This window comes from Dipteris shenzhenensis, chromosome 18 (assembly GCF_047967505.1).
Source record: "Dipteris shenzhenensis isolate YYH24624 ecotype China chromosome 18, Dip_SZ_1.0, whole genome shotgun sequence".
Classification (NCBI taxonomy): Eukaryota; Viridiplantae; Streptophyta; class Polypodiopsida; order Gleicheniales; family Dipteridaceae; genus Dipteris; species Dipteris shenzhenensis.
Genome location: NC_141613.1, coordinates 20,547,848 through 20,566,743, shown reverse-complemented (window position 1 = coordinate 20,566,743; position 18,896 = coordinate 20,547,848). Strand labels below are relative to the sequence as shown.

General features: G+C 42.2%; 1 protein-coding gene across 2 annotated transcripts in view; it reads left to right on the top strand.

The window, feature by feature from the left end:
* The window catches only part of COX10 (cytochrome c oxidase 10), a 31,667-nt gene extending 24,220 nt beyond the window's left edge, over positions 1 to 7,447 (top strand). For both annotated transcript variants that reach the window (XM_087389451.1, XM_087389450.1), the window contains 3 exons: positions 6,054 to 6,179; positions 6,318 to 6,421; positions 6,630 to 7,447. In XM_087389451.1, the coding sequence (XP_087245577.1) occupies positions 6,054 to 6,179; positions 6,318 to 6,421; positions 6,630 to 7,009 (610 nt within the window). In that variant the 3' untranslated portion in view covers positions 7,010 to 7,447. The remainder of the gene's footprint in view (positions 1 to 6,053; positions 6,180 to 6,317; positions 6,422 to 6,629) is intronic.
* Positions 7,448 to 18,896: the final 11,449 nt, after the last annotated feature.

Genomic DNA, 18,896 nt, shown 5'->3' with positions numbered 1-18,896 from the left:
CTCCTTGGCCTCTATATCCTATGGGCTATGTCAAGAGTGACACCTAGTCTCTGGTAGTCTCCTCTGAGGATGGCTGAGATTGACCGGACATTGATAGTGCGTGCTCTGGTCACTCTCTGTTTCCTGCGTGTCTCTGTCCTTGGCTCGGCAGCATCGCGTCGTCTCTTCTTGCTGATCCAGATTGACCTCATGTCAACTCGCTTCTCCTCCTCCACCCCACTATGCCCTGGAGCTGACTCTATCCTCTACGTGGTCCGATGATGAGTCCATCCTCCAAAACTCTCAAGAACTGGATCTTGGTGGGGAACGCCTGTTCCCCCCCCCTCCCCTTCCCCCCCCAAAGTCTGAGACTTATAGAGTTGGAGGAGATCTAACCGTATGATACGGTTAATCTCATGTCATGGGGATCAAATGCTGTATTGGAAGGGGGGAAGCCGATCCATCTGAATACCCTGATTGGCAAACCATGTGGATACGTGTGCATACCAAGCAATGTTGACCCCTCTCTCTGCTAAGAGCTTGGGCAACTGCCTCCAGTGTAGTAAGGCCCGAACTTCGTGGAGGAATGTCACTCTCTGAAAGATGGCATCAATCTGGAGTGGTGTCATGGCAAATGCTGCCTGTACTATTTGGAGGGGGATTGAGGGCTTACTACAAATCATCCTAGACCCCATAATCACTTGTAGCTGCTCAAATCTCCTCCAGTTTGTCGCCCGAGAGATCACCCCTCCCAGGGGGTGCTGCATATATAGTAGTTGGTCTCATTAGGGTGTTGAAAAGCCAGCTCTTCATCGGTGTGCACCTGAAAACATTGCCTCTCTAGTCGGGGCCAAAGCTCCTCATCCTCGTGTGACTTGTGCAGCTGCAAATCACCTCTAGGGCCTCCTAGTGTCTTTGCGAACCCTCTGTTGAGAATGATATGAGGACTATGTCATCCGCATATAGCAGTGTCTGTATCATCAAATTGGCCAGTAGTGATTCCTCACCTCCTAGACGGTCAATAAAGGACTTGATCTTGTCAATGTAGAGCCCAAAGGGAGTCGGTGAAAGGGGACTTTGCATAAACTGGATGATGCTTTGAGTCATTTACGTAAAGGCAGCTCCCCTGGTTGGGATGGATTGACTGTTGAATTTTTCCTTGCATTTTGGGATGATCTCAAGGACACTCTTCTTCTTATGATCAATCATGCTTGGGCAGAACAATCTCTTCCTCCTTCTTGGAAGCATGGCCTTGTCAAATTGATCCCAAAAAAAAGGTTATGTGAGACAATGGCTGATTGGCGGCCCATATTTCTTATGCCAATCATTTACAAACTCATTGCCAAGATGATTGTCCTTAGGGTTCGATTTATCTTGCAAGCAAGACTTCATCCTAGGCAGTATGGGTTTGTTCCCAGAAGGCAGATTACTGACAATATCTCCAATGTTTTTCTTGCAATTGAGTATGCCAAATATTCTAAACAAGATGTTCGCATTCTGCAAGTAGACATTGCGAAAGCATTTGATATTGTCCATTGGGATTTTATTTCTCAGACTATGCATAAATTGGGATTTGGCCCTCGGCTGGTTCATGTTATTTACTGGCTGTATTCTCAAGCCACCGCGCAATGTCTGCTTGGCAGTGAGTTGTCAAGGACATGGACTATGACCCGCTCAGTGAGATAGGGATGCCCTCTTAGTGCGCTACTATATGCCATTGCTACTCATCCGTTATTGTTGCATATGGACCATCTTGCAAATACTGGGCAGCTTCATGGCTTGCAAATTCCAGGTGCACAGCCGCTTCTTGCACAGGCATATGCTGATGATTCATATTTTATGCCCAAGAATTCCAACGTGACCTCTCTCATTTGATGCATACTTTGGATGATTTTGGCATAGCTGCTGGCCTGCATATCAACTTTCAGAAATCGAATCTTCTAGCTTTGAAAGAAGCTGATTGGCATGCACTTCTGTGGCCAGGCCACATTATTTCTTCCCATACCATTGTGAGGCATTTAGGGTATCCCATTGGCTGGAATATTACCCCTCAACAACAGCTTAAATGGGTGCTTCAAAAGATTAACAAGAAGCTGGAATATTGGCACTTGTCAATTTGGCCTTTACATGTTCGACTTCAGATAGTGCAGTCTATCATTATGGCATATGTGCAATTTTATTTGCCTCTTCTTCACTGGTCTTTTAAGCACTTGGCTTCCTATATGTCCCAGGCTATGGAGATACTTTGGAAAAGTAAATCTCACCAGAAGGCTTTGCGACTACTTCCCATGCAGTCTGTTTGTTCTCCTAAGACTCATGGGGGACTGAATATTCTCAATCTTCGGTTTCATATGTTGGCAAGAAAGAGTACTATGATTGCTGATTTTTTTCAGCAAAAACAGCCATGGGCTATTATGTTAGCAGCTATGTGTGGAAACATGAAGTCTCACGCATATGGGCATTGGATTACAGATCACTGGGAAGCAGTAATGACTACATTTTAGGGGAAAATTCCTGGCTGTCCTGTTTCTACTGCTTTTATTCATGATTGGAAGAGAATTCTCTCTTATGCTAAATGGTCAGGTGCTTCCTCCCATCATGGTAATTCTCTTCGTTTGGAAAGTATCCATTGGAGCAAGGTGTTTGATTCGCCACTTGCTTTACAGGCACCTATTTAAGCATATAATCTTATGAAATTGGGCATAAGATTTGTCGGAGATGTGGTGGATCAACATGGTTATGTGCTTTCATTTCCACAAGCTTGCAGGACATTCCCCTTGGGTCTGCATCATAGGCCCATTTGGAGGCCACTTACTTCTATGTTGCAGCATTTTGTTCCTGTTCCTCCGTTGTTTGTACAGGACAGATTACTGGATTGGAACCTGACTTCCTTGTCTCTGCTACCAGTTCACTTTCAATGCATAATTTGACATCTTCGATGGTCTACAGATTTCTTCTTCCACCGCCATGGATTGATAAGCATGCCAACACTCTTTGGAATTTGGATAGGCCTTTATCTTGGTGGCAATCAAAACTCATGAAAATTTGGAAAGCTAAATTGCCATTGAAACAGAGGCTTTTCTTTTGGAGATGTATAGTGGGAGCTTTTTCCATTGGGGTGAAATTGGAAGCACGTCGTATTGCTTCCTCTTCCTGCCCCCGTTGCTCTCATCATCGTGAGACAATTCCCCATCTGTTATGGTCTTGCCCGCACTCTCGGATATTGATCACTCATGTCTCTCATTTGCTGCAGCTTCGGTTTCCCTCTATCAAATTCGGGAAACTCTTCTGGATGTTTGGATGCTTCTCATCTGGTATGTCTCCATTCCTCCTTTTCTTTCACTGGGCTCGTTTTTTGGTACTGTGGACTATTTGGACACAGAGATGGCATTTTAGGATGGGACAACAGTTCCCTCAGGCATATGCTTTCTTCAAAATGTCCCTCAAGCAATCTTTATATGATAGTTATGCTGTGAGGGATTTGGATGCTACTAGCCTTGAAGTGTTTTCTCACTGCTTTTGAGTGCTTCCATTAGGCTCTCTTTTGGAGTCTAATGTCATGTACATTGATTTTATGTTAATTTTATAGTCACTGGTTTCACAAAAAAAGAAAGGGGGCATTCTTGCTTCACTCCGATTGTGCTATCAACCCAATTTGATAGGCCTCAAGGGACACTTGACTCTCCCTCTCACGGACTCACATAGACTCATCTCCCTCAAATCATGACCTTTGGAACCAACGTCTCCTGAAGTCTCCTGATCATACGAGATTGTGGGACAATGTCAAAGGTCTTCCAGAAGTCTACAAAGCAAGCGTAGACTTTTCGCGTTCTGGACATCGTCTCCTCAATTATAGCCCACATGGTGAAGATGTGATCTAGGGTGGACTGCTGTCTCTGAAATCCTATTTGCCCTAGAGCCCGCTACCAGTGTGCCTCTGTGTAGCCGTTGATCTTCCTCTCTAATACTGACTCGTAAATCTTGGCCAAGGTATGGCCTATCATCAATGTGGTAGTTCCGAGTGTCCATGGAATCCCCGGCTTTGTGTATCGGCACAATGGTGGTTACTCTTGGCAGGTGGAAAGCCGTGGCATACAACGTGGTTGAACATCTGCACTAAAATCGGAGCCATGACCTCCTGCCCATGCATGAAATGCTCAGTCCATAGCTCCTTATGATCACGAGCTCTCAAGTTATGGAGCTGATTGAGTGTAGATTGCACATTCTGTGCCGCGAACAAGTGACAAGTAGTGGGCCTGGGCATAGCGGACGTATCAGGTGGTGCCTGCATTGGAACGTCGTAGAGTGAGGTCGTATATGTGTGTCAAACATCTGGATCTGTGATGGTAATAGGCGGCTTCCTCTCATATAGAAGTCCCCACCCAATGGTAGAATCTCCCCTTCAAAATGATCGGGTCACCTCATCCATCCTATGCATGAGGAAAGTCCGCCTCTTATGATGTGTTAGTCCCTGCCAATGCGAGATCTGTTGTGCCTCGGGTGTTGTCAGATGGCCCAAGGCTAGCTCATGTGTGAGGTGGGGTCTGATCTCTCTGCTCTCGTCATTGAACCAAGAGCTTTGATTCATCTTCCCTGTTGGATACATGCTGCAGATCGAGTCGTAGGAAAAGATCTAGTAGCAGCGTCCTGTACCATTGAGACAAGGGTGTCCAAGGCGTGCGAGGTCTGCATCATCTCGAAGTAAGGTCGGATGCTTCTGACCCAAGTGGCTCACATAGATTGGATCAAGAGCATGGTCAAAGTGGATCTGGACATGAGTGGGTGTGGGAGGGGCTCTTCCTATGGCTGGTGTAATAGCAAAAATGCTAAAGGCTAGGTATGAGTAATCAGCGCCTCAATCTTTTCTATCATGCTCCCATCAGGCCAACCCTTAGGTAACCCTCCTATGCATAGACACCGGGTATTAGCAGCCCTTTTTTTCTGTTCTTGTACCTCTTTATACAAGTGGGTTTTGTGATTTTATTGTCCATTGTTGCTGTAATTTCCTGTTTTATTGTATTGACCAGATCACGGGCTGCAACCATAATCCTGAGCTTTCTTATTTCTTGTTGTAAGTAGTAAATCTGCTCTTGTGGATCTGTGCCAGTCCTCTGCTTGAATGTCAATGCATATTGGTTGGGTGTCAATGAGGCTGCAACGTCAGAGTGTGAGGGCTTTCCGATGGGGGTCGTGGTAAACACCATAACCTTAGGAAATTCAATCGCGATAGCCTGTACAAATTTGGGGAACCCCTCTGCTGAAAACTAACCCCCAAGCAGGCCGGGGGTTCAGCCCATCCTGGGGTGAGAGGGGAGCTAAAGGGCATGGATTTTAGCCCAAAGCTCCACCATCTATAGGGCTTCAAAAGGAAAGGGTGCAAGCGGTCAAAGGACTTTCTCTAAGACATCCAGCAGATGTTGAAGAATGCCAAAGGTAGTATTGAAAAAGCTCAAGATAGAGCTAAACGTTATGTCAATGCAGATAGAAGAAACGTGGAATTCAAACAAGGTGAGCAAGTTTATTTGAGAGAGTGAAACGAGCAAGTTTAAGTGGAGTTCAAAGAAGGTGAGCAAGTTTATCCTTGAAAACCATAAATACTAGTGAGTTCTCTAAGTTATTTCCGAGACATTATGGTCTATTTACAATACTTCAGAGGGTTGGTGAGCTTGCTTGCAAGTTAGCCTTACTTGAAGAACATAGAGTGCATCCAATATCTCATGTTAGTCATTTGTAGAAGAGGCAGCTTGAAGGTGATAGTTTGGTAGGAGAGGAGCTTCTTGGATGAACCTTCAATGCTTCCACATGAGCTAGAAAGAATTTTTGATATTCAAGAAAGGTGCCTGAAAATGTGTCATGTTCACACAGTTGGCTGAAAGCTTTAAGCTGCGTAAAATTTGACAAAGGCTGGTTTGTTGATGATGGGGTGCAATGTTGAACTTCCGTAGCATAAACATTTCATATATGTGTGCTTTATGCTTTGATTTTGTACTTATAATGGACTGGCACTTATGATTATTGAAGCATTCAAGAGGGAATGTTTCTTGGGCTACAGCTATAAATTTCTGCTATTTCAGATGGGCGGCAGCAGCTGGTGAAGTAAGCATGGGTAGCTGGCTTCTAGCAAGTGCTTTGTACTTTTGGCAAATACCACATTTTATGGCAGTTGCCTATGTATGTCGTCAGGATTATGCAGCTGGAGGGTATGTCTCTGGCCTTATGCTTGCTGTCCATCCATCATCACTGTCATGGCATTATTTTATTATTATTTATTATAATGTATGCTTCTAAATAGAGTAGTTGAATTTACTCCGGAACTTATGAAGGTTACTTGGGTCCAGCTTCAAAATGCTCTCTATGCAGGATGATTCAGGGCGAAGAACTGCTCTTGTGGCTCTCCGCAACTGTGGTTATCTTCTTCCTTTGGGATTTCTAGCACATCAGTGTATGCTTATGCTCTGTGTGCTCAGTATCTTTTGCTTTTCAGGGAAACTAATAGTGGAGTGAATTGTGATACATCTTTTTCTAATTCTCTTTTACAGTAGCAAAGCAAAGGATGGATGTAAGTGGGAAAATTGATGCGCTGTAAAATCGTTTCAGTTGTTTTTTCCAAGAGACAAGCAGGCCTAAATAGAGTGATTTGACTAATGTAGGTGGTGTAACTACACAATGGTTTGGATTGGAAACTGCACTTCTCACTGCTGGAATGGGAGCCACGGCAGCTTTTTTTTATCAAAAGCCAAGTGCAGACAGGGCTCGAAAGCTATTTAGAGCCAGCTTGTTGTATCTTCCATTTCTCCTGGCTGCGATGTTGTGCCACCGTTGCCCTAATGAGCGGGAAAAACAAAATCTAGGGGATAGTCTAACAACTAACAGCTTTGATACGCAAAACGTTTCCTTGGAACTCAAGGAAGACATTGCAGGGGAACAGAATTTGGAAGATGGTGCTAGAAAATCATCTCGACCTCCCGTTGCTGTTTTTTCTGTGGCACCCTTTCCATTTTTACCAGCCCCAGATTACACCTCTAGTTAATAATTCGGATGTTCTGGTTCTTTACCATCGGGCATACACATTGCTGTGTGTAATTGCTTCAATACGTCAGATGTTACAAGATCGGGTCTGCATGCATTGGCACTGCAGCGATCCAGTATTTTTGAAGTACCTTATCAGGACTTTATGTGATAATTAGGAGATTTGGCTGTACCTTCAGGATTCGGATTTCTTTATAGAGTGTTTAAAGAAGATTTTCTTGGTTACATCTCCTGGCATGTAGTCTATGCAAGGAGACGTTATTGTTTGAAGCTTATGAACGGACTTGTAGATAAAGGGTGGCATAGGACTAAATCTTGATGTCTGTGACGTCCAGGTTTGTAGTATTTGTACAGTAAGCTCTTAAATTTTGAAAGTGTTGAAACGTCAGAAGGTAATCATTCACTGGCCCTTTATGACCTTTCTCTTCTGAATACAGGGCAGTATTTGTAGAGTCTGAAGTACTTTAGAGCATTTTCTCTTTACATCTTTGTTGGAAGGCACAGTTTGGAATGACTATTGCTGGGTAGGAAAAATTGCTTTATTTCTCATTTCCACCCTTGATGTGCTGTCCATGGAATTTCAAAATAGCAGATACACAGGTTACTGTTTGGGGCATTCCCTTCTTCTAGACGAGCTAGCTTTGACAGCCCACCCCTCCCTCGCCTCTGACTTGCCCTCCTTCATGTGTCATCCTCCTTCCTCTCCCGCTGCAGTCAGTCCTTTTCCCCGTCACTGGCTGTTCTTTGTTCCTGTCGGAGGCGTCTTCTTTACTGCTCTCTGTTCCATCACTCGTGGGCTTGTGACGGGTTTGAATACTTCTTTAGAGATTCCCCATCGACTTCGGACCACACTTGGTTTTCCTTATTCATTGGTACCGTGGCTTCACAGTGAATGACATGGAGGCTCCTCCAGCTGTCTGGATGCATCTCCTCCCTCCTTAACCAGAACGACTTAAAAAGCTTTGGGCTAGTCTTGGCCAAATGTCCAAGTTCCCTACAATGGTGGCACTGTCTTGGAAGTCCCACCACCTCTGCTTGCTAAAGCACCCTCCAGAGAAGGTCTCCAAAGACATACAAGTAGGAAAAGTGGATGGGTCTGTGACAATCAAGCGAACCCACCATCACTTTTTTTCCAATTTATCCCTAGATGACAAGTTTGATCAATGCTTCATTAATTTGCATTCATCTATCCAAACAAGAATGCAAAACCTTCACGCCACAAAAGCATCTTCTCACACCACAGAAGGGGCAATTTCACAGTGATATTCTTTTAAATGTACTACAAAATAGCAAGAGCCCAAATTTTGGATAGCAACTTTTCCAATTTAATGTAAAATTTCTGAGCTAAATATTTTCACGCATCCCAAATGTAGCCAAAATTTGCATTTTATAGTGCCACTTGAGATCAATACATAATTGCAATACATCATTTCTTTTTTGCTTGACACACAACTGGAATCAACCAAAATTGGCAAATTTTAATAAAATTGTTCAACTTTTTGCACAACATTGCATTTTTTGTGTATTGAAATATGCAAATCATCCACAAAAGTACAATTGTTTGAATTCTCACATTTGCAAATTTTAATTTGTATTTTCTAAGCGAAATCTCTAAAATTTACAATCTTTTTACAATTCCTATACAAAATTCAAATATTAATGCAATTGCAAAATCTTATACAATAGATCTCCCAAATTTGTTAAGCCTTACAAAATTGTGCTTGAATGTATGAAGTCTTGCAAAAATTGTCATGAAATTTAAATGTGTGAATTTTGTTTGATTTTTTAATAACAAATGTAGTCTGCAAGCTCAAATTTGCAACTTTGTATTGTTGTGTGTTGCAAATGCATCTCTTTCTTTAAAAATGGGTTAAATTTTGTAGAACTTTGATTTTCAGTTGCAAGTCTCACGTGTGATAATTGCCTCTTTAAGGTTGATGATTTTTGCACAATTCACCTACAAATGTTCTTAGCCTTGCAAGAGAGTAACACAAAGAACTTATTAAACAATGCAGTGAGGTTGTTTACTGAAGGATGTTATTGAAACGCTTGTAGATGTTTCATGTGAGCTCCAATTGTCGATGACTACATTCTTCAACAACAAAAACGAGGTGGAATCTTTGCAATTGTTGCATTAATTTGCTCCTAGATCGCTTCACATCATGTTGGGACAATGGAAGCAAGTGGGAACAAAAAATAAGGCAACTATTGAGTTTTAACAATTAGAGAGGCACAACATACAAAATGCAAGGGAGAAGTACGCACATGAACAAGTCACTATAGACACATGTAGTCTAGAGCTTGTGATGATTTGGTAATGCCATATACGGCAAGCCAAAAAAGAGTTTTACTACCCCTTTGTGATTTGGTAAGGTGAAGACATGCAGAATAAAGGAAAAATATGTTCCACTTTTGAGCACATCAAGTGGTAGTGAACTGCAAGTGCACTACAAAGGAGTCATCATGTTCATCTCCTAGATGAATGAGATGAGTCAAGTCTAGCTAAAATAGAGTGAAATGAACTTGTTGGCAGTGAGGAGCACGTGAAATAGTAGCATACGTCTTGAATTGGTGTTTGCAGGCTGTGTGAGCTATTGGATGCTAACAATAGATGGGGGGGAGAAATGGTTAAAGTATGCCAGGATATTGTTGGAAGTGGATAGCCTTTCCAGAGTGTAGGCTAATAGCAAAACTTTTGGTAGGTTGATGTCAAATACTTGCTCGCATGAGTAGTGATGTAGCAAGGCTTGCACCAAAAGCAATAATGTGAACATTTTGCTTGTTGCAATGCTGTAAAAGGGTCTTCTTGTCTCCAAGTGTTTTTTGAGAAAACATCTTCGAGGAGGAGCTATTGCACTGTGTCTAATTTTCTCAATTCATGGTTGTGCTAAGAATTAGGCATGAACATGCACGTAAAGTTTCTTGGATTGTGTTGCTGGTTTGTTTTGAGGAGGCCCTCTAGCTCAACGCATAGGTCGAAATCTTCATTAAGAGCTGACTAGTTGTCGAGCATGTCTATGGTCAATGAGAGTGGTGTATTGCTACTCACATGATAGTGAGGCAAATCTTATCTACTAAAATTTTCCCTGTTGTTTTGAATTATTTCTTGCTCATGATGATACACGTCATGCCATGTATGAAAAGTGTCGTTTGTGCTGGGCTCCTCTTGGTTGAATGGTGAGGTAGTTAGAAAGCTGAGCCACTAGAAGCGAGACAAGTAGAAAGTTGAGCCGCCAGAAGCACGCCAATCTATGTACGAGCACATAAATGTAAGTTCTGAAGGCTTTTCATTATTCTCAAATTCTTGCCATTAATTCTACTTCCTGCCAAATCCATGAACTTCATTGATAGCATGAGTGACTTCATAAATTACATGATTGCCTTCATTGCCATATCATGAACTTCGGTGACTTAACAAATTACTCGAGTGAAGAAATTTCATGACTGACTTCTATGCCATAACATGGAATATACAACCATAGTACTCAACAAAGGAGAATAATGTGAGCCAAAAAAGTCTCTCAATAGGACTATTTTAAATATTCATCAAACCAAAACTTTGTACAACGTCCTTTGGAAATCAAAGCTATGGAGTTGTTTTGAAGAAGCCAAAATGAGATGTTTTCTAACGAGTACAAGGTGAGGCATGTGCTACACGGTACACCTTAGAGCATTCATCATCATCGACAAACAAGCATTGAGCAACTTTCTTATCTTTTGTCCTTCTATCATACTTCCCGCTTGCCTCCATTTGCTTTGCCATGTCTTCCGCATAGCATGGTAGGAAGCTACAGAAATCAACATAAGAGACCAAGTCAACTTGACATTACAATAAGCACAAACTTTCTTCAAGTCATGGATTATTAAACTACCAATATAATCTCCTTACTCACAAAACAACTCATTACAAATTCTTATTAAGCATAATCAAGATATCATATCACATGTCACCCATATGGATTTTCCACTCTCAAAATGACATTTTACTTTTAAAGCTCTCAAAATATGAAAAAGAGCATATGCATACAAACAATGAAAGTTTGAATATAGCTAAACTTTTCTCACCTATTGTGATAAATGCAAACAATGGATGAAAGAAGACCAACCATCAAATCCTCTCCATTCTCCATGGCATGTCCATAAGGCGCTCTGTCCCTCACGACATGTCATGCAACCTCTAAGCCCTGAACATGAATGTATTTCTCCAACCATGTAATGCAAGGTCCTTCAAACAAAGATTATGCCAACATGTTAGAACTCAAGCAAAATCTCATTCAATTAAGACTCGAGAGAGTGTTTAAAGTTCTTTTACCTATAAAAGGACAAAAGAGAACTAGCCATTCATCATCACCAAGTGTAGTAGCTACTACACTAATACCATATCTAACATGGTCCTCTGTAAGCTTATTCCATGTGGGAATCCCAACATGTCCCTCCATCTCCAAACCCGTAGGGAAGTCTAGCAATATAAAGTCTACAGCCCATTTACTTTCCTGCCCATCCTAGTATAATCCCTCCCCTTGCTAGCAACTCCAAGAAAGAACTCATGTACCTTTGTGTAGGCATCATTCTTCTTGGCACTTGCAAAATCTAATCCCAAGGTAGTGTAATCACCTACTGTTGAGTCAAACTTAGACATGTCTCCATGGACATCCAAAGGTGATGGGGGGTGATATGCAAATGTGTTGAAATCTTTCACCATTTTCTTTTTTCTTGCAATTTGTTCAGATGCTTTAGTAATAAATGAGGAACATAAGCTTCATACCTTTAAAAGAAAAAAAAGTTGAGATTTTGGCTCCACAAGTTGAGATTTCTACTTGGAAGAGAAACCTCAACGAGACTAGTTCCTCATCCCTAGTCTCACGAGGTGGAGTATCCATGTCCTCTACTTCTGCAAAACAAAGATTCCAATACTTTAGAACTATAACTCCCATAGAACTTTTCTACCAACAAGGCTACAAAATAACTGATGGCATACCTTTCTCTTTAGCTTTGTGTTTTGTCTGCCTACAGGACATTCTCTTTGGAGTAACTCCTTTACTAGTCTTCTTACTTGTTGAGTGCTCATTAAACATATCTCTCTCGTGTGTAAGTACTTGCCCAACAGGAAAGTAAATCCACCATGGGCAGTTCCTAAGCTCCCATTGGGACAATCCATGCATCAAACTAGGGTACATGCATGGATCAAACACTTAACATTTGATCATGTTGTTAGTGTTCTCCTTAGCAAGAAAATGCAACGAAAAAGCATAGGTGAAACATCCAGTAAATGTATTGATTCTTGAGAATAGGGGAAGAAAAAGGAAGAGAGAAAAGAGCCCGGAGCATTGTGATAAGTCAAGAAGAAGCATTTAGATGCAAATCCAAAGGGAGCCTCGAGCGTTGGCATCACAGGAAGAAAGGATATCTGAAGAAAGAATATTGGTTGTGAAATAAAAAGGAAGGATATGGACAACAAGAGAATATGCAAGAAGAAAATGTAGCAGGTACTGTGTTGCAAGCTTCCTTAATTCTTTCATTGGATACTATCACTTGCTTCTATTATTACAAGATGAATGGCATACAATTCATTTGTTAAGAATTTTTGGATTAGTTATGGGATTTAATAAAACCAGAACAGTGGTTGTTCGAGATATACTAAAAACAAGCATGGGATTTACAAAAACAGTTATAAAAATAAGCACGGTGGTTAGTTTGGGATTTACTAAAAGAAGCGTAGTCTCAAATCCATTTTCCATTTTCCAAGATAAGTGGAATATTGGTTCCTTGCAATGAGGCTACGTTTTCTTAGAGTAATATCTTAGTCATCCTCGTTCACTACTCCAAGACACCCCAAGATGTGCTCATGCATGTCTAAATCCAATTTGAAGATACTCTTTCCTTCTTTCATTGTGGCACAGGTTGCATCTGAAACTTAATAGCTCTTACTAGATGAGAGTACACAAAAGTTTGAGGACTCTTATGTAACAGCTCGTAATTGTGGCCTCTCTTGGATTTTTTGTTGTACCATAAAGCTCGAACTACTACATCCCACTTCTCATAGGTTGTTCCCCAATCATGCTTAAATGCTTCCTCAACCTTGTGCTTAGGTTTTGTGCACTGTAACACAAAGTATGGGCCATCTTCCTCGTTCTTCCTAGAGGTAGCGACAACTGCAAAGTTATCTCCCTCTTCCAGATAGTCAATGAGGTCATCAAAAATCTCTCCAAATTGTGGCGGTTGTTTGTCACTTCATTTGAACGAAGAGGGAAAACTTGAACTCGCTTCCATGTCTTCATAGTTGCAATGTTCTCACAATTGTCATGATCCCCTATGATGCACGCACTGCAGAAATAAGAAAGTTTTCTTGTTTTAATCAGATGGTTGTTCAAAAAGTCCTATATGCTGTGCAAACCACAATCCACTTTAATTTTCTTGCAACTATGTTGGCTTTTCCTTTGCACTTCATCCACTTTCATGTCATGGAACACTCTGCGTACTACACTATTCTTAAGGATTTGTTTACTGTATGTTGAATGTGGAGAGGTTGGTTGTAAGCCATGTTACTGCATCATGGGCATCATTGAGCTGTTCTTCAGGACATATTAATTGGTGTTTAAACTGTTTAAACATAGCTTGCTTAATATAACAGCACCACATCCATCATGTCCACCCTTGCCATGGCTAGACCCAAAGAAATTCCACATCATGTCTAGACCCTAGTCAGGGATTTGAACCTTGAGACAAAGTAGAATCCATGGGCTGATTTAAATTGAGAGGTGTTAAAGATAGTGTAAATTGCACTATCCACATAGGGCATAGGGGCAAACCCTAACCCTAACCCTAAGGGGTTCACATGTATATCTTCATGTTCATTGTTAATACACTTAGTGTACATGTAGCTATATCATGTGCACTCCTGCTATTATTCATGGGCGGTGTACCAACTGCATCTGCAGCTAACAAGTTAGTGACATAAATGCACAACGGTCACCCTGGCATATCACGAGTGGAGCTTGATATCTCAACACCGGGCTGGTTTAGGATAATCACATTAAGTCCAAGCCTAGTTTAAGAAACAACCATCGGGATGGTTTAGGAACCATTGACATGTGTTGTATCCAGCATGTGTATGATGTGCTCATAAAAAACCTTACGTCCCATCTGCTTTTTATAGATGTCCTTTCTATTTAGATAAATCTCATATTTTCTTGCGAAAACGTTATCACTCTAGCAATTACTTCCACACTTAGGATGTCTCTCATTTTCTTGCATTTTGTTGAAGCCCATAGACTTCTTAGGATTGGGATGATCGTGCATTGCTTCTGCTCTACATTCAACTGCTTGAGCCACGTTGGTGCTTCTGATTGACACATCTTTGACATCGTGCACCCAAGTCATTTCTCCTTTGTTTTAGTAGACACCAACATAGATAATGTCGCCCTCTTTGCAATGAGTTGATCTAAGCTGTGCACCCCTTTCGCTTTCTGTAGGCCATTTCTCAAGTTAGGGAGCATCATCTCTTGGGCATGCATCTCCCAAGGTGTTGTTAGGGTTGTTACTCTATGAACTTTAGGGTGTAGGATAAAGCTTGTGAAGACTCAGGACTAGTATTCACCTGAATGTCTAAATGTTGTTGCCTCGAATGCTCCAACCAATCGTGACACCATAGCTCGTGTTCTTTGCTCCGATGGCAAAGATTGAATATGTGCATCTGCAAAACTACTTCCTACTGTTTCTCTCCAAGGAGTCTTGTTTCTTCTCATTGTTTCTCCCTTCAAAAATGTTGCAAAAGTGTCTTCCGTTGCTATTGGCTCTTTCCCACGGCTTTCACAGGAAGAGCAGGGTATTCTCAGTATGCAGGGTTCTGAGGCTTTTTGTCACCTACAGATATATCGGGGTTGTCGTTTGTAGTATACGTGTAGCTTAGGACCTCGAGTTGTATTTCGATGAGAGACATAAGCTTAAGTGTGGTAGGCAAACATAGTGCATGCATGTGTAAAAGGATCGTGCATCATCATGGTTGAGGTAATGAAGGCTTTTGCCTTCATTGGGGGTTGCACGGTTTAGGAGAAGTTTAAGGGTTAGAGGGAGGTTCAAGGTTTAGAAGAAGATTCCAAGTTTAAGAAGGAGGTTTCAGGGTTTAGAAGAGGTTCCAAAGTTTAGAAGAGGTTCCAGGGTTAGAAGAGGTTCCAAGGTTAGAAGGAGGATCCAAGGTTCAGGGTAGAGTACATAGTGAAGAACTCGTCTCCCTCGTAGATCATGGAGGTTAAGGGTTGAGGAACTAAGGGTTTAGGGGGAGCATAGGAGTGGGAGAAGAAGAAGGTGTAAGAGCATGGGGGAAAGAAGAGAGAGGAGGGAGGAGGAGGAGGGAGGAGGAGGAGGAGGAGAAAGAGGGAGGAGGAGGAGGGTGGAGGAGAAGGGAGGAGGAGGGAGGAGGAGGAGGAAAAGGGAGGAGGAGGAGAGGGAGAGGATGGGTTGCAAGGTTGGAGGAGAGGGGTGGAGGAGTTGCAAGGTTAGGACATGCTTTTGGACATGGAGTGTAAGGAAGCATGGACACTTGAGACAATTGCTTAGAATACCAAAGTAGAACTCAATACAATGCCCCAAAGAGTGTGGGCTTCATTCCATTACGGAGTATTTATACAAGTTGGAGAGCTTCTCTCTGTGCATGTAGGAATTGTAAGACATTCTCTCTCTACATGTAGAACTTGCATATAGAAGTTGCATGTAGGAGTTGCATGTAGAACTTGCATGTAGAACATGCATGTAGGAATCGCATGTAGGAGCTGCAAGTAGAAGTCGCATGTAGAACATGCATGTAGGAATCGCAGGTAGGACTTGCATGTAGGAGTTGTAAGTAGAAGTTTCTTGTAGAACTCGCATGTAGGAATTGCAAGTAGAACTTGCATGTTGAGGATTCCTAAGAGAGATTATTCCTAGCCTTATGCAAGTACAAGCGGAGCTTTGCTGCTACTCTACACACACATTTTTTACTACCTAAATCCATGTTGGCATAGAGACAACATACTCTCGGATCCATTTTATTACCCATCCTTGGTTTATGGCTTATTGTGAGCACATACCTGGGTTGCCATGCGTGCAGTCCAATGGCTATGGAACTTGTGTCATGCCAGTCGATCCTGCTGTAAATCCTTGGCACCATACAATTTTTGCTCAGTTTCCAAGTAGCCCGTATCCACCACCATTTGTTTGAATAGAGATATGTGGCGTGCTTCTAACAAGATGATTCTTTGATAGAGTTGGCTTGTAATCTGAGCATCGACCCATTCATTGGGATTGAAACTGAGTGGAGGCAAATTGCTATTGAGGTAACATGGGACCTCTAGAATGTATTTCAATGTTTTATAAAAGATAGCACTTAGGCGGAGGAAGCAATCAATGTTGCCGCACATTATTTGCTCATGCTGCTGAAGTGCTTGGATCATTGTGCCTTGGATATTCCATTCTACACTAGAGTATGGTTCGATCATTGGCCAATTAATGGTGTGACCTTCATCCAAAGTGTGTATGTTGGCTTTCCATTTTTTATGTTGTGGAGCTGCATAGAACTTGGGATGGGTTCTGAGACATGGAGGTGCATGTAGGTACTCTTTCAAGAAGATTACATCAAAGAGCTTGGGATGGTGCCAATCAGGTTGTGGATCCACCTTGCTTATCCAATCTTCATTAATTTGACGTTGACGAAAGTTGGTAGGGAAGTTGTCCAGGGTCCACATCCACCTCGAGTTTTCATATCAGGATATTTGCTCTAAAATTCCTTGATGGGCTTAGTGGAAAGTGGTATCTCATCAAAATCATACCCATCATTGGAACTTGGCATGTAAGTACGAATTGGATTATCTGGATCCTGATCTTCAAAATCAAATACTGTGTCATTTTCTATTGATGGAAGCACAAGTAGTGTCGGAGGTGATAAGGGGCAGGGAGAGAATCTGGGGACATGGGGGATAAATATGGAAGAGTATTAGTTGTGGAAGGGGGAGTAGAGGAGAGGGAGAAAGAACTAGGCAAATGGTTTGAGCAGCTTGGTAATCCTCAAGGGTAGGATTGGCAAGGGAAGGGAAGAAGCTAGGTGTGAGGGGTTCATAAGTTTGTGACTACTGGGTTATTTGAAAATGGTGAGAGGCATGAGCAAAGAGACGATGGAGGGAATAGATGTTAGGATGGATCTCGGGGAAGGTTAAGAGGGTGGTAGTAGCAAGGGTAAGTGAGGTTATGAGGTTGGCAAAGAGAGTTGTTAGATATGGGAAGTTGGATGTGAGATAGGCCCAATCCTTCCGACACTTCTTTTTGCTGGTGCGATGGGATCATCAGCTGCATGGGTGGGATGTGCGATGGGATCATCAGCTGTATGGGTGGGATGCCTTGCAAATAATAGTGATGGCCTTTGTAGCAATGGCAACAAACCAGCAATAACCCTAAGGGGAGGACTACCCATGAGGCATACATATGCAATGAAAGCATCTGTCTTGAGTGCTATAAAACCAGCGTGTGTAGATAGGCAGAAGATATTTTTCTCATCTTCAAACAAGTCTTGGCAACAAATTATGCATAGAGTTTTGGTCCCTATGGAATGTTCCCATTTGATTGTTGGATGAGCGGATATGATCCTGATTTGGAGTTGCTTCCATTGGATAAGCATGCGTGCGTTGAGGTGATCTTCCACTTGTAGAGCAGCCACAAGCTCTTGGTACACCACCACCATTGTGCATTGTAGTGGGGCTTCATTGGTGTTGTCTTCCATTGCCTCATTGTTGTGCACTAGCAATTGGAGTTCAAGCTTGGAGATGATTATCTTTTTGGAGTGCATCTCATTCATTTTTTCTTTGCATTGATGGTAGATGGTTGTATATGCCTCCTTAAGCTTTCTCATTTGCAAGGTGACCTTTGCTTGTTGAGGGGAATGTCTTCAGTGGTATTGGATCATTGGTGCAAGACTTGTGCTTGTGAAGTGCTGGCCTCTTGAGTGGTAGCAAGTTGGTCCTTTAAGATTCTGCATTCCCTTGTAAGCTCGTCAATGCTGAAGGCACGCACTGCCAAAGATTGTTTCATTTCTTCAAGCTTGTCTTTGCAATCCTGGAGCTCTTCTTCTTTGTGAATTAGAGTGAGTTGAGCTTGTGCCACTACCTCCATCTGCTGAGCATGTGTAGAGGTCAAGGAGTTATAGTAGGTCTGTAGGATTGCCGTTGCTTGTACTGTTGCTATCAGCTGTGTTTGGATTTGGTGGAGATTGGAGGTCACATCCCTCATTGCCTTCTCTTGAGCTTGGAAAGCTTGGTTCATGTGCACTTCTTCTACCTCCATCTGATCTATTTGCACCCAAAGTGCCTTGATCTCTATGGCGATTTCCTGGAATTGGTCTTTGATTTCTGTTGCAGTCTGTCTGTCCAATTCTCTTGCATATTCTTCCTTGGCCAAGCTAGTGAATAGTTTGGACATTCGGATCATTTGGCTAGCTTAATGTTGGAGAATGACAGACGGTGATGAAGATTGGCGATACTGTTGATACAAGTGGTGCCCATGTAGCCATTGTGATGATTCTATAGTACTTGTGGGAGGTTGTTCCAATGGTATTTCAGTCACTCATGTACAATGGTCATACTGTTGATTAGGCACTAGCTCCGCTTGTGGCTCATGGATTGGCATGGCATCGATGGGCAGTTCTGGTGCTGACATAGCCTCAGGCTCTAGTGCCAATCTTGCCTCAGGCTTTGGTTGCTACTGCTATTGTTGGAGATAATAGGTTGTAGTTGTGCACCGAGCTGTAGCATCTCCTAGGGCAATTTCTCAGTTCTTACCTCCAGAATAGGCATTTCTTTTGAGGTTCCTCTTTAGTGGTGGCATTTTTTCTGAACCTACATCCATGTGCATGTGGTGTACCATTG